Here is a 15,732-nt window from a genome sequence, read left to right as displayed (position 1 = left end):
CAAGTAGGTAAGTCATGAAAACAGCTTGTGCGACCTGCTCCTTATGGAGACACATAACACCATCACCTATACACCTCCTTTTGACTCAGTCAATCTATCTTAGAGAAAATAAAAAACAATTTTATACTAATGGCATGACTGGCTACTATAAGATTTTCTCATGTTTTAATGATGCTGTTTTAAGAACTCAAAGATGATACTGATCTAACAACCATCTGATAACCATAACCAGGCTCCCTTCCTCCGAAACCACCTCCCATTTCTAGTCTGAGATGGCCGAGACTTCTCAAAGCATAAATCCTTCTTTTAGCCCTTGGCATCAAGAACTAACACATACTTTATATCATCAGAACATAAACAATATGACAAAAGTCAAGCTTTAAAATTTTTTTTAGCCTAAACTGTCAAAAATCAGAGGCATTCATTAAAAACTTATGTAGTAGGGCAATAATCATGGCGATACATTGTTTAAAAAAAGCATTTCATTCTCACAGTAGGAAATTAGTGATATTTTAGCCACAAAATGGAGTAACATAGTCATTAAACTGTGTTTTTCTAAGAATACTAAGGAAATATTAAAAGGCTAATATTACATTACAAAGGAAGACACAAAGTATTATGAGTAAGTTGCAAAAAGAAAAGAAAAACAATACAATAGAATATAAATGTTGTTCCCATTTGACAACCCTGGTAATGTTTTTTCACGTTGGGTGACCAGCTGCCCGAGTCACATGATCCAGTCGTCCGTCAGTCATCACGGGGGCCCTGCAGACACTGCTCCTCTAGGAAGCCTGAACTGCCTGCCTCAGGAAGAGCCTAACACATACCTTGTTTCTCTTCCGGTGTGTCGATAAAGTACGGCAATCGTTTCACCGTCTCCCTCAGCTCCTGCTTCAAGGCCAGCATGTATTCTTCATCTTCTCCGGTTTTCAGGGGCACTGGCTTGTAATCTGTATCCTAGTTAGCATAAGAGACAAAGTCTATGTAAATAAATTAAGAATTTTACTATTTCTTTTATCCATGTTCTAGAAAATGCTGCTTTTATTGAAAGATTTCAGTTCATTAGCAGTAAAGGTTATAATCGAATCCAAAGCTACTGAGCTTCTAGGCAGGGGCGGTTGTTCACTCTTGCAATCCCAGCATTTGGAGGGTACGGCAAGAATACTGCTTCCAATTCAAGGCCTGCCTGGGCTACACAGTGAGTTCCAAGACAGCACTACATAAGACAGGCTAAAACATAAAACTGTGTCTCACAATTTTAAAGAAAATGAAATAATAAAGATGTTGAACTTCTATAATCTAAGTTTTAAGCAAATTTCCTACTTTATTCTTATTTTATAGGTAAGAAAAAAGATTCCATAATACTCATGTTTATATGAATGTATAGGTATGACTATATGACTGTATGTATATATTCATTAAAAAGTGGGTTCCCAGAATACAGATAAAGTTACAACAGGGTAAAGATACAGTATATTTCCACAGATGGATTCTCAATCTATTTAGGCATTCGAAACAATTTCCTTGAGTAACTATGGTGTACTAAATAACAGAACCCACACCCCAGGGAAGAAATGCACAATTGAATAATCAAGGGAGGTACAATAAATTTCAAATCATGAAGACAAATATAAAAGAGCAGAAGATGTGACATGGGGGTCACGTGGTAGCTAATCTGTACAGGGTAAGCATGTATAGCCTCTTGGGGAAGCCATATTTGAACAGAAATGGACAAAAATCAATCAGCTATTCATTCGAAGAGAACAGATTATTATAGACAAGAATCCAAGAGGAACAACCCGAGAGGGCAAGGGCCCAGCACGGCTGGGGCCTGAGACCTCAGCAGTGAGAAAGGCTGAGAAGATGAGGGTCAGAGCCCCCACAGCCCTCGCCTTAAGTTCAATTCCAAAAGGAAAGTGGTGCTGCACGCTTACTTTCCCCGTCTTCGGAGGTAATGCCGCACCTGGTGGCCTCGTGAGATATTATGCATATAGCTGAGATGTTTGTCTGTTTTCAAGGTATATTGAGTATTAAAGGCAAAATATGAAGAGCAAAACCATAATAGGACACAGGTCCAAGAAGGGGAAAAGGGGGACTTCAAGTGGGGAGAAGGGAGATTAACAGAGGAGAGGGAGGAAGGAGAACTGACACTGAGAAAGCCATGGGGAAACATTATTTATAAGCATACATGTGTACATACATACATACCTACATACATACATATATGTATATCTAGTTTAAATTGTTACAGTACACAGGATAATAATGCTCTCCCAAAAGCCATAGACTAGAAAGCCCTGGTGTCAAGCCTGGGAAAGCTCTTTGAATCGTTGGGTGAGGATATCCAAAACAGTTCTAGAACAATCCAGGCTACTGTCACCACCCTTCAGTGCCCCCCAGACATTAAAATGTTGGAATCAAGACTGGGAAGCCATTTCTGAGGATTCTCTCTCCAGGGACTGGACAGAGAATGAATGCTATGGGAACTGCCAAAGAAGCCAGCAGTAAAGCCAGTAAACAAGGACGACTGCCCAGAGGCAACTTCCCATGATGCTGTGGTGACATGTTTAACCTGGGGATAGCCAACGGCTGTCTAAGTGAACTCAGGGCGGCTCAATAGGAGGAAACTCATCCCTCATAATCTACACCTAGCCAGACACTGGTGGTGATGTAAGACCCCCCCAAAAACCGAAGGCACCCTAGTGCCCCACGCCTCAGAAGGCGACACTCAAATCACTTGCGAGAAACGGTCTCGATGCAATAGCAAGAGGATTTTTTTATTCCAGAATTTTGGGTTCCATAGCAGTACACCACGCAGGGGTAGAGAGGACTGTGGACCCTGAGTGAAGAATTGCGACAGCTTTTATAAGTTTACAACAAAGCCTGCGAATCACAAACAAATCATTCCTTAGCATCGAGAGCCCGCTTAGTGCGAACCAATCGGTTTGAATCACTCTATAGTTTTTAGGCCAATCAGTTTAAAGTATCGGAACTCACTCTCATGCTCTATGGACCAATTAGTTTCCTATTTTCTTGGAGGTCTATAGCTGGGTGAACTCCTGGATGTGGGTAAAGGCTAAGCAGTTTACAGAAGCAAGATAAGCAAATAATTAGCTCATTTCCAGTTACCTCACAGGGCCAGGACTACCTATTCAAGGTCTTTTTGCCTAGCTCTTAAAGGGCGGGCTCTGGAATGTGACCTTTTACCTAGTTTCTAAGAAAGAGCTCAAAGAGCAGGCTCTGGAATGTGAAGTGTTTGGGGCTCCTTAGAAGGCTGGAGTTAGAGCTTCTTTGGAGTGAGATAGCATTTTAAACTTCTGACTTCTTGGGGTCATTAGACTTAGGCTGTATTTTCTATCCTTTCAGTGGAAGAGGGTCTAGATCCTAGAGAAAACCTTCTACTGCCATTTCTCTTGATCAATATAATTCCTAATTGTTTTCTAAATATAATTATCCTTATATCCACGGGTAAATGTGGCTTTCGTCCCTACCCACAGAAGCTTCTTTCTGCAGCACTCAGAGGCACTTAGGAAAATCCACAACTGGTCAAAATGCAACATAAGAGACCATGAATGCACATTTGGTTTATCTAAAACACAGGCCAAGGCAGGGACGCAGACATGGTTCCCGCCCCTGGAACAGAGCCAGCAGTGTGTGGGCCTCCATGAGTGTCGATGGTTGCTGTGGGCATAAGGCTCATATGTATGTATGTGTGTATTGAGAGACCCCCAACTCAATGTTTTTAGACCTCTAAACAACTAGCCCAGCACAGAGTAACTTGTTTTCTGCTTTCAGCTTGAGAAAGATAGCCCACCCTGTTCTAGTTCCAATGTTTAACTATACAATGCCCCAAGGACGTTTGCTCCAGATAATCTCTAGCCTTCCTCACTCCCATATTCTGTACTTCCCCATTCTGTGCATGTTTTGTCCTCCACCCCTAGCCTTTTGAATTGTGGCCTCTAACCCTTGTCTTGTGATTTTTTCCCCTTTAAATACCCCTGACTTCAGTTGCACAGGGTCCTCAGTCCTCTACCCCTGCGTGGGGTATGGCTGTGGAACCCAGAATTCTGGAAATAAAGAAATCCTCATGCTATTACATCGAGACCATTTCTCTCGAGTGATTTGGGTGTCGCCTTCCGGGGTGTGGGGTGCTAGGGCACCCTCGGTTTTTGGGGTCTTACAATATGTGTATATACACATACATAACTTCATGTTCCTCTTTTGGGGCATATTCTCCCTACCAAGGTTAATGACTCCATGATAATTAGAAACAGCACAAGTCCATAGGTTGAGGGTACACCTATCTCAGCAAAATGGTAAATTCTGAGACCTTCAAGGGCCGCCCCTATGGTTGTGGGAAAGAACTCTGAAAACATGAGTTCAAAAATATATAGTTTTTCAACTATGCAAAACAATAAGGGTGCAATATGGATTGTATAAGGAGCTTAACAGATCTAAGGAACAGCAGCAGAAGCACAGTGAACCAGCTTGTCAGAAAGGAAGGAGATAAGGAGATAAGAGATTTAGGGAGTGGTGGTAACAGGGCAAGATCCCACCCAACTAAGTTTCTGTTTGTGCTTACAAATTCAGGCAGATTTCTAAATTCAAGGTCAGCCTGAGCCAGAGTATTTAGGTCCCAGGCCAGGCGCGGTAGGAGTGGTGTCAGTGCTTAACAAAGGCAGGCAGATCTCTGAATTCTTTTGCAAAGTTAAAAGAAAAAAAAGTGTGTGCTTTTTTTCTAAGAATGAAGGGGCAGGAGTCGTTGAATGGAGAGTCAAGGGATAATCAAAAAGGAAACTGGAGTAAATGACTGAATTAACATGTGAATAAAAGACCAAGCCTTGAGAGCTATCTGGATGAGTTGTCTGGAGATATCCAGAAAGAAAGCTGTCTGAAGAGGGAACACAGGTCTTTTAGAATATTTTCTAGCAGCTATCCAGAAAGAACTGCTTTGAGAACTAACACAGCTTTTAGAATTTTTTTCTGACTTTCTGATTTTTATTTACTTTTAGAATTTTTCTAACAGCATTTCTGACTTGGTCAGAAAATCCAATAATTTTTTTTTTTTAGCAGTTTTTCTGACTTTGATTAGAAAACCAGGAAGCATTTAGAATGTTTTCTATCATGAGGAACTGTCTCTAGCAGGGAGTTGTCTCAAGCAGACAGCTTGAGACAGACCACAGAGATAAGAGCGGAGAAAGAGGCTATCTCAAGCAGAACCCAGGCTGTCAGCTCTTTCCCCAGGATTTGACTTGGAGTCATTTGTTTCCGCTCTCAAACACCCCTTCTCCCAGGAGCCCCTCTCAGAGTCAAGGCTGGTCCTTGGCATACCCCTAACCCCCAGGAGACATCAGAGAAGAGCAAGTAAAATGAGTGAGTCCAGGGACTAGGAAGGCGCATGGTGTGAGACACTGTTATCCAGAGATGACACAAGTCGCATCCACGATACCTCAACAGCATGGTTGTCAAACAGATCTGCATAAGGATACAGCAGCTTAAATGCCAACATGGACGAGGGAATTCAACCCCAAAAGACTCCACCCCTGGATCTACATAAAGAGCTATAGTCAACTAATCACTGCAGAGAGAGAGAGAGAAAATCCGCTTTCTCCAAGAACAAGGCCCCTGATAGGATATCCAATTTCTAGTAGTCAGCCCTTAACACATACATATGAGTAACACTAAACAGACCCAGTAGGCTATGCATGTGTGTATACATGTGTGTTTGTGTGTGTGTGTGTGTGTGTAGATAGATAAATAGATAGTACTGTGCATATAAAGTGCATACATATAACAATAATAATTATAGGAGAGGTCATGAATTTGAGACGGAGAGAGGAGGATATGGGATGAGTTGGAGTGAAAGTGATGGAATGATGTAAAAGATTCTGTCAATAATGCATAAAATTCTCAAAAAATTCCAAACTACTTAAATGTTTTTTTAAAAAAGCATAATCTCTTTATGTGAGTATCTAGACCAACATTCCATCTGTCCAGGATTCTATACTGCCAGGAGCCCTTCAACAATGGGCTTCTCCATCTGAAACATGAAAGGTTAATGCAAGGAAGAGGTCTAGGCCACTGGTGAGAGTGGGTTTTCACAGTAGCACACACCATCCGTAAATGGGAGATTCCACTTCCAGCTGAATGTAGAGGAAACATCAGCTGTTATGTGGTTCAGTTAGAAGAATCGCAAGAGTGGGAGAAATGCAGTTAACACAGTCTGAAGGGCCTTAGACAAACTTGCTGAGACAAACATGGCGTAATAGTAAGGAGTGAGGTCATTTTCACAAATACGGACTATGAAGAACATCACTAGCTACACTGGGGGCATCACGAACCTAACCTGGCTACTTAAAATATTATTTTGGTAATTAGAATAGATTAATGACATCAGGAGAAGACACAAGATTTTAAATAAATGCTCTTAGTACATTAAGTACTCATCGTGTCTGTAGAAAGGTATACATAGTTTTGTTCTCTGTATATTAAGAGAGCAGTCTCAGGGAGGATCTGAGTACAAGGTAAATGCAACATACTCTTTTACTCTTAGACATGAGGATATTATGATAATAGCATACATTCAAGCCCTAAGCGGAATTGTGCTTTCCCATGAAACACACAAAAATACATTGTGAGAACTGAGCTATCATTACACTTACAGGAAACAGCGGTGGAGGCTTCAACACAACGTCAGGTAACTTCTCCCCTCTGCTGAACCCAACAGCTTCGATATTAAAGGTATAGGCAGCACGGCCTCTTCCTTTATTGCCAGCCATCGGAAGGCACTACAGCAGCAGTGGACAGATGCTGAAAGGCACAGTTAGTGGGTGAGAGTCAATGGATCATACACAAGAGGAAACAAGCATTTTAAACCAAAATACAAGACTGCAGCCCTCATACAGCATGGCTGACTTAAAACGCTTTTGAACAGGGTTCAGGGGTCTACGCAGAAGAGGAGGACCCATGCAGGGACCTATGCATGTTTTGACAGAAAGTAAGAGACAGACTAGATGGATGGATCCAGAAAACGTGTCTTCAGACAGAACAGGCCTAGTGCACACATGAACTCACAGAGACTTTGTGTGGCCGCACATACAAGGTCTGCACAGGGTCAAGTTAGACAAGGTCCAGGACTGAGAGAAAGCAGATACAGACTCTGTCCCCATCCCCACCAGGGTAGGATCCTGACACTCACCCCTAACCAAGATGACACTGGCATAATCCAGCGGATACTTGCTCACAAAGTAAAAATTCATTTTTAGTTTTCTCCAATGGAGTCTCTAGGTAGGCCCCACGCCCAGGAACAGCTGGACAAAACAAAATGAACCTAACAGTCCTAATAGTAATTTTTTTTAAATATAAGTTTTGTTTCATATTGCTTTGTGGAGTTTTGTCTTACTGGTCTACTGCTTGTATATTTTGTCTTCTGTTTTTGTGAGGAGTTTGTGTGTGTGTGTGTGTGTTCATGTGCGTATTTCTTGTTTTTCTTAAGAGAGAAAGGGCATGGAGTTGGGTGGGTGAAAAAGATTTGATTAGACCTAGAGGCGGGTTAAAGTGTCATTAGCATAGACTGATTTCTTTTATCAGATAAAAATAAATGTGCGGAGGAACAGGTGTCACTGAAGGCTGAAGTGTTCTGTTCACAAGCCTCCACTAAGTAGACACAGAGCCTAAAGCCTACAGCCCCTTTAGTCAGACCTTCAGGAGAGGGCTGACCCTGGGTCTCCTTTGAGATCCAGCCAGGACTATGCCCATCTCTGTGGTTTGGTAACAGATAAAGATACAGAGAAGAAAGAAGGAGAGGCAGGAGGAGGAGGAGAAGGAGGAGGAGGAGATGGAGACAAAGGGATGATGATTTAGACTGAGAAGAGGAACTCCTGCTTATGTCAATTTGAGCACTAGTAACCATACGCTGTAATTCCACACAAGTTATTATCCTAGAATCTGAGTGTTAAACAGGACTCTGAGCTGTAACATCCTTTTAGGAAAATGAACGGAATTGATAAGGCTCTGAAATGGTCTGCCTAAGTTAAATAATAGTAACTATAGTAACTGCTGAGGAAGCCTCTAGACTACTCAAGGGAAAGTCAACATGTTTTCTCGAGTTTGAGAGGTGTAATGATATCACTACTCAGGACTTGAGCTGAATTTATGACAAGCCTGGAAGATGACTCACAGCCCAGAGTCCTGCTCCTTTTCTTCCTTCTTCCCTATAAGAAGGCCATCTCTGTAAAGTCATGACTAGCTCAGAACAGCCTGTTGGCCCTGAGCTTGCAGGGATTCTCCTGCCTCTAATACTGGTATCATAGAAGTGCACCACCACACCTGTCTTAGGGTTTCCATTGCTGTGAAGAGACACCATGACCAACGAACACATTTAATTGGGGCTGGCTCACAGTTTCAGAGGTTCAGCCCATTGTCATCAGGGCAGGATGTGTGGCTCTAGGAAGGCACGAGCCTCTAGGAGCTGAGAGTTCTACATCTTGATTTGAAGGCAACCAGTGTAAATCTCTCTTCCACACTGAGCTTAGAAGCCTCAAAGCCTAACTCCACAGTGATACACTTCCTCTAAGAATGCTATACTACCTACCTCCAGTAAGGCCGTGATTCCTAACAGTGCAACCTCCCGAGGGCAAAGCACATTCAAACCACAACACCTAACAGAAGTCCTAAGCTTCTGTGGGAGGTGTGGGAGTGTGTGCATATGTGTGGGAGAAGAGTGTGTGTGTGTGTGTGTGTGTGTGCATGTGTGTGGGAGGAGTGTGTGCATGCACGTGTGTGGGAGTGTGTGCATGCATGTGTGTGGGAGGAGTGTGTGTATATGTGTGCATGTGTGTGGGAGGAGTGTGTATAAATGTGTGCATGTGTGTGTGAGGAGTGTGTTGTGTGCATGTGTGTGTGAGGAGTGTGTGTGTGCATGTGTGGGAGGAGTGTGTGTGTTTTGGGGGGGATGCACGGGTAGAGGCAGAGTCTACAACAATATGGACATCTTGCTTGAATGCTTTTCCACTCTTTGAGACAAGGTCTCTCAAGGAGCCTGGAGCTGGAGACTGGCTGGTCAGTATGCACCAGTGACCTGCCTCTCTCCATTCCCCAGCACTGAAGTACAGATATGGACACCATCATGCAAACTCTTGCATCTTAAACTGACCCTGTATGGGGTTGTAGAACTCTTGAGTGTCCAAAGAAGACCAAAAATAAATAAATAAATAAATAAATAAATAAATAAATAAATAAATAAATACAAAGAAACGACAATAAAAAAGGTTTCTGAATGAATAACAACCAAAAATAACTGTAATATGTCATGAACACTCAGCTGGTGAGCATCCCTCAAGCCTTATTACTGAAGGGAAATCATGCTCACTTGGTGTGTACAGGCCCTCCCATGCCCCCTCACACCCCAATGCATGCAGGCAGTCACTACCTGAGATACAGTCTCATGTGGCTTGTACAGGCCTGCCTACCCCTTACCTCAGAGCACTCAGTGTTTCAGACACCCGAGCTCAGATTCAGAACTCCTGTATGCTATAAAGTACAGAGATACATCTTTTACTTTAAAAAAAAAAAAAGATTTATTTATTACTATATGTAAGCACACTGTAGTTGTCTTTAGACACACCAGATGAGGGCATCAGATCTCATTACAGATGGTTGTGAGCCCCCATGTGGTTGCTGGGATTTGAACTCAGGACCTTTGGAAGAGCAGTCAGTGCTGTTACCCACTGAACCATCTCTCCAGCCCCACATCCTTCACTTTTATAAAACATACTGGGAGACAAAGACTGTCAGTATTTTATGAGGACTTCTATTTTTCCTCTTCGGCATACATCCACCCCTCCCTCAAAAAAATCCCCCTAGATTCCATTGCTAGGAAGGTTAATTTAAAAAAAAAATGCTCACTCAAATTTCATAAAAACTTGTTTAGTAGGTCTAGGCTCAGAACTAAGAATTTCTAGCAATTTCAGAAAATGCTCCAACATGTTCCTGCCGGCTTGAACTCCATCTGTCAAACAGTGCTTGCAGCACTAACGATTATAAAATCAAACTATGGAGAAACCCCGAAGAACTTCAAGATGCTTTCTGTCCTGCAATGCCAAATAGTTAGCAGGATTTCATTTTTTAAACAACATCCACCAAATAAGAATACCTTCTTAGTATTCTTATTTGCTTTTTGTCTTAATGGATGGTAAAAATATATGTATACCAATTAAATGTTTTAAAATCAATTTGTGATTACCAGTGAATGCGTATATGTCTACATATGCATGTATACCTGTACACCTGGTGTTGTATAAAATACTCGGGTAATCAGGCATCAATGGCTGGGAGAAGTTTAAGAGAATTGCGCTAAAACTGAAGTGTGAGAACTGGGGTGGCTCTTTCTGTGTAATTCATGCTCAACTGTGAATAGGAAAATGCACATCCCTGCCTCTCTCTTGCCGATGCAACGGTGAGTAGTAACATTTAACCCAGGGCACACAGGAGAGTGAGCTGACTTCTAAACCACAGAAGACTGCAGGAACCTTCACTGTCTCCTTTCCCCTGATCACACCAGCAGGGGGCAAGGGAAACAGCCTCTCACACAGCTGCTGTATTCCAACCAGCTTTCACGTGAAGACAAAAAGACAATCAATGGTAGCTCTCTTGGTTTTGTGATGTTAACAATAAGGGTAAGCATCCAAAATTAACAAGGGGCTAGCTACTTCTCCAAAAGTCTAGAAATCTACGCTTTCTTCATCATTGGAACAACATAAAGAGTTTTTAACCCTAGCAATCATTATAACACTTGGGTAGCTTAGAAATCTGGAGCAGTAGTTTCCAGACAGTGCAGTCTCCAGCAGAAGCATCCAGGAAAGTGTTGAAAATAGAAACCATGGGGGGGTCTTACCACAAAGAGACAGGGAAGGGGACACAAGGGAGCACTCCTCCGGGAAGGCTTCAGTTTGTGTTTTAAGTGTGTGCTCTAAGAAGGTCCCAAGGGAGTTGTGATGCATGGAAAGGTTTTGGGTCTCTGACATCATCATGCAAGATTCCGTGGTCTGCAATCTTTCTAGATGATTCTAACATACAGTGGACGCTCTGCGAGACGTCTCTCTGCTCTGTGGTTCAGTTTAAACACAGCTAAACACATGCTCACAAGCCCCACCTCTGAGACTTGACATTACATTAACTATGCAGTGGATTTTGTCTTTAAATAGTAATAGTGAAATGATTGTGAACTGCCACACACCTAGAATGCAGCGTGCCACAGACCGAGTTAGTAGTGCATTTATAGAGGGTAAGCAGATTAAATCACTGCACTTTTAAAGCCTTGGTGGGCTGCCAGTGTTAATAATCCCGTCTATCTAGGGTTGTAGCTACACACAGAAAAATCCAGTCAGAGGTGAAATACAGTTTCTTCTCTTCACTCAAGCACTCAAGCAGCATGGTCTTCACACATTTTGTAAATTCATCCCAGCATGTTTATGTACACATGTTTACTTGGCATTCCAACAATAAAGAAATGATTATATAAGTCCATTACTGTCACTGCAAAGGACAACGGGGGCTTTAGACTTCCGCTGACTTCTATGATACTATCTGTGTACACACACAAGCAGGACAGTTTAATCAGCTCCCAGGCACCCGACCTTTCAGCTCCAGTAGTTATTAATATAAGACCAGACCCTTCCTTTTTAGGCTCTTCCAGTCCCTTGACTCAGGTTATTTAAAACTCTTCATTATGTATATTCTCTGAGAGCTAACAGAGAAAAAAAAAAAAAGCCATGCAACCACTGTGGAAATCAGTGTGGAGGTTTCTTAAAAGAATTACGGTATGCACCAATTACATCCTCCTAGGCACAAAGGGCTATACAAACTCCCATGGAGATGGAGATACCAGCACATCCGCGTTTGTTCCCTGTCTATTCACAGCAGCAAGAACAGGAAACCATCCCAGAAGCCCATCAGCAACCTAGCTGTCTATTCACAGAGAATGGACAATAAAAACAGTGCATACACACAATGGAAATATATTCATTCAGAATTGTCTTAGTCAGGGGTTCTATTCCTGCATAAAATGTCATGACCAAGAAGCTAGTTGGGGAGGAAAGGGTTTATATTCAGCTTATACTTCCATATTGCTGTTCATCACCAAAGGAAGTTAGGACTGGAATTCAAGCAGGTCAGGAAGCAGGAGCTGATGCAGAGGCCATGTAGAGATGTACCTTACTGGCTTGCTCAGCCTGCTCTCTTATAGAACCCAACACTACCAGCCCAAGGATGGCACCACCCACAGTGGGCCCTCCCCACCCCTTGATCACTAATTGAGAAAATGCCCCACAGCTGGATCTTCCTCACTTCCTCACCAGAAGCTCCTTTTTCTGTAATAACTCCAGCTTGTGTCAACTTGACACAAAACCAGCCAGTATAATTGATCCCTTGTAATCACTATTAAGCCTCAACCCTTACTCCCCCCCACCTCCCACCCCAGACTGGGTTTTTCTGTGTAGCCCTGGCTGTTCTGGAACTCACTTTGTAGATCAGGCTGGCCTCGAACTCAGAAATCCGCCCGCCTCTGCCTCCCAAGTGCTGGGATTAAAGGCGTGGGCCACCACAGCCCGGCCCAACCCTTACTTTCTTATTCATCCCCAAGATGTAAATAACTTTAAAAGTCCCACAATCTTTGCAGATTCTTAAAATTTCAATCCCTTTAAAATATCCAAACTCTTTTAAAATTCAAAGTCTTTTTACAATTAAAAGTCTCTTAACTGTGGGCTCCACTAAAATACTTTGTTCCTGCAAGAGGGAAAAATAGCATGGCACATTCACTATCAAAAGCAAAATCAAACTCCAACTTTCCAATGTTTGGGATCCACTCACAATCTTCTGGATTCTTCCAAGGGCTTGGGTCACTTCTCCAGCTCTGCCCTTTGTAGCACACACCCTGTCTTCTAGGCTCCAGATGCCTGTACTCCATTGCTGCTGCTGTTTGGTGGTCGGTCATTCATGGTACTAGCATCTCCAAAACACTGCTGTCTTCTGCTGTAACCAGGCTTCACTTATAGCCTCTCACAGGCTCACTTCATGGTGCCAAGCCTCAACTCCTTTGCATGACCCCTTCAATCCTGGGCCATCAAATTATAACTGAGGCTGCACCTTCACCAATGGCCTTCCACAACCTCTCACAGTGCCGAGGGCCTCAGCTGCTCTTCATGACCCCTTCATGCCTTCAAAAACCAGTATCACCTGGGTTACTCTTACACAGTACCAAGTCCAGCCACAGCACAAGGTACAACCTTGGCTATCTCAGGACACAGCCTCTGTCCTCTCAGAAAATACTTCCCAGAGGATTTCATCCCAATGATGCTGGTCTCTTCTTAATCACTGCTAATTTCTTAGCTCCAGCTAACCAGCATCAATAGTCCCAGTAATGCAAAGTTTTCTCTTTAGTAGTGGGTTAGTTAACCTTGGCTGGTCTTGTTTAGTATAGGATGCTCATCAGTACCACCTACTTATCTACATCTGCCGGTCCACTATAGATTGCAAAATGGTGATACACATTTTTTACAAGCCTGCAGATTTCACTGATGCATACATTTTTATAATTTTTCCATTTTGCTGATTGGAACTCTACTAGGGATTAATTTTTCTCATACACCAGTTACCTTAAAAACAAAATCCATTAGGAAATTCATTTTAATTTCAGAGCTCATTCCATCTGTCAACTCTAAAAGAGGTAAAATACCACAATGGCTTCATTCCAATTGCTGAGTCACTCTACCATGCTGAGTCTACAGAGAGCTGGTCTTTCAAAGTTGACATCTGCTGAGTAAGGGGGCTTACACCTTTGCTCAGCACCCTTAGGAGCCCAACAAGCATGGCCAAGACCAACCACTGCGCTACATTCCAGTCTAGGATCTGTCACTAATTAGAGATTAGAAATAAATCTAGGAAAAGTTTACCAAACTTGCCTGATCAGAGGAATTAACTGGGAGATGTAAATATAAATATAAAACATACTGAGTCCTGGGGAACACTTAGTTCTCAAACCTAATAAACCAACATCTTTGAAGTTGGGCCCTGGAAATGGCTTGGGAAATTCACTCTAAGAGTAGCTCAGTTAACACTGTTTAATAGAATATTGTCCCAGAAATAAGCTCTGCAGACTCCAACTTCCTATTTTTATCATGCAGTCATTGGGCATAAACTGCTAACAACAGTAAATGTAACCTGTAGAAAATCAAACGCTGGCTCTTGAGACACCTTGGTTACTGGGCACACTGGCCGACCACCCATTTTCCAGTTTGATGACCCTGACATGGTGCTCCTGTATATAGAACACTTGGTTTCTTAATTCATTTTCTTCCCCTTTAGCCAGAGACTAAATCATGGAAGGTTCACAAGGGAGGCCTAGGCGCCAGTCACTTAAATCCTTTATTTGATGTATTTATCCAATACTTTGATTTTTTTTCTCAACCTGAGAAGGTGTATTGCTGGGAGAAGAGGGGTTGAACCCAGAGCAACACACAGTGGCAAATGTCTACTACTAAACTTTATGCTCAGCCTTCTAATTTTTATTTATTTGCATATTTACTTCTTGAGGCAGAGACTTGATAGTTTTCCAGAATGGACTTGAGCCCTTTCTATAGCCCAGGCAGGCCTTGAACTTATAATCTTTCTGCTTCAATGTCCTTAATAGATGGGACATTGCCTCAGCTTCCGAACTTTGTGAATGAAGAGGTTTTTTATTTCTCTATTTTCTCATTATCCAAATCTGGTTAGAATGACCCAGTTGAGCTCGGTCATTTACTCAACCAGCTTTGACCATTCTCCCAGGCACTGAGCAGTTCTTAATTCTTCCTTCAAAACAACCATTTCTTTCAAATACTTTGACATCTCCATGTACAATAAGCGACCCGTTCCAAGACCTCATTGTGTGGTCCTGGGTAAACTAAGAATCACAGTAGATTAAATCTCCTCATTTTATAGAAGAGTAAAAAGGTTATAAAGGTCATCTGATGAGTCTCAAACAATTCCTATCAATGGCTGGTGTATATTAGGCTGGAGTATAGGAAGGCCTCTCAATGTCCTACCTATATTTTACTTCTGGAAGCACATGTCTAAAGTCATTGACAACCTATTTTTTTTAATCCCAGATCAATGAGGGAAATTGGCAACTGCAAAAAGTTCTTAATTTCAAAATTTTAAAATGTGTGTGGGTGTGTGCAGAGGAACTCGGGGCCCCGTGGAGGCCAGCAGAGGATGTCAGGGCACCAAAGCTTGTGAGCTGCTTGGTGTGGTTGCTAGGAACTGAACCTGCAAGAGCTCTTCCCCGCTGAGGTCTTTCCAGCCCCCAAATCTGAAATTGAAAACACAACATTGGGAGGTGGTGGCACACTCCTTTAATCCCAGCACTTGGGAGGCAGAGGCAGGTGGATTCTGAGTTCGAGGCCAGTCTGGTCTACAGAGTGAGTTCCAGGACAGCCAGGGCTATACAGAGAAACCCTGTCTCGGAAAAAAAAAAAAATATATATATATATATAAATAAAAATATAAATAAAAATATAAATAAAAATATAAATAAATAAAAAGTAAAGGTTATAGCCGGGCGTGGTGGCACACGCCTGTAATCCCAGCCTGGTCTACAGAGTGAGTTCCAGGACAGCCAGGACTACACAAAGAAACCCTGTCTCTGTCTCGAAAAAGCAAAAAAAAAAACAAAAAACAACCAACAACAACAAAAAC

At 42.4% G+C, this 15,732-nt stretch overlaps 1 protein-coding gene across 1 annotated transcript in view; it reads right to left on the bottom strand.

The window, feature by feature from the left end:
• The window catches only part of Polr3g (RNA polymerase III subunit G), a 38,965-nt gene that overhangs the window by 20,929 nt on the left and 2,304 nt on the right, over positions 1 to 15,732 (bottom strand). Inside the window, exons 2-3 of the mRNA XM_052160133.1 lie at positions 6,663 to 6,810; positions 828 to 957 (exon numbers count right to left, since the gene is read on the bottom strand). Coding sequence (XP_052016093.1) covers positions 828 to 957; positions 6,663 to 6,779 — 247 coding nt within the window. The 5' untranslated portion in view covers positions 6,780 to 6,810. The remainder of the gene's footprint in view (positions 1 to 827; positions 958 to 6,662; positions 6,811 to 15,732) is intronic.

This window comes from Apodemus sylvaticus, chromosome 16, assembly GCF_947179515.1.
Source record: "Apodemus sylvaticus chromosome 16, mApoSyl1.1, whole genome shotgun sequence".
NCBI classification, from domain to species: domain Eukaryota; kingdom Metazoa; phylum Chordata; class Mammalia; order Rodentia; family Muridae; genus Apodemus; species Apodemus sylvaticus.
The sequence above is the reverse complement of the archived record's forward strand: the minus strand, read 5'-3'. Positions and strand labels throughout refer to the sequence as shown.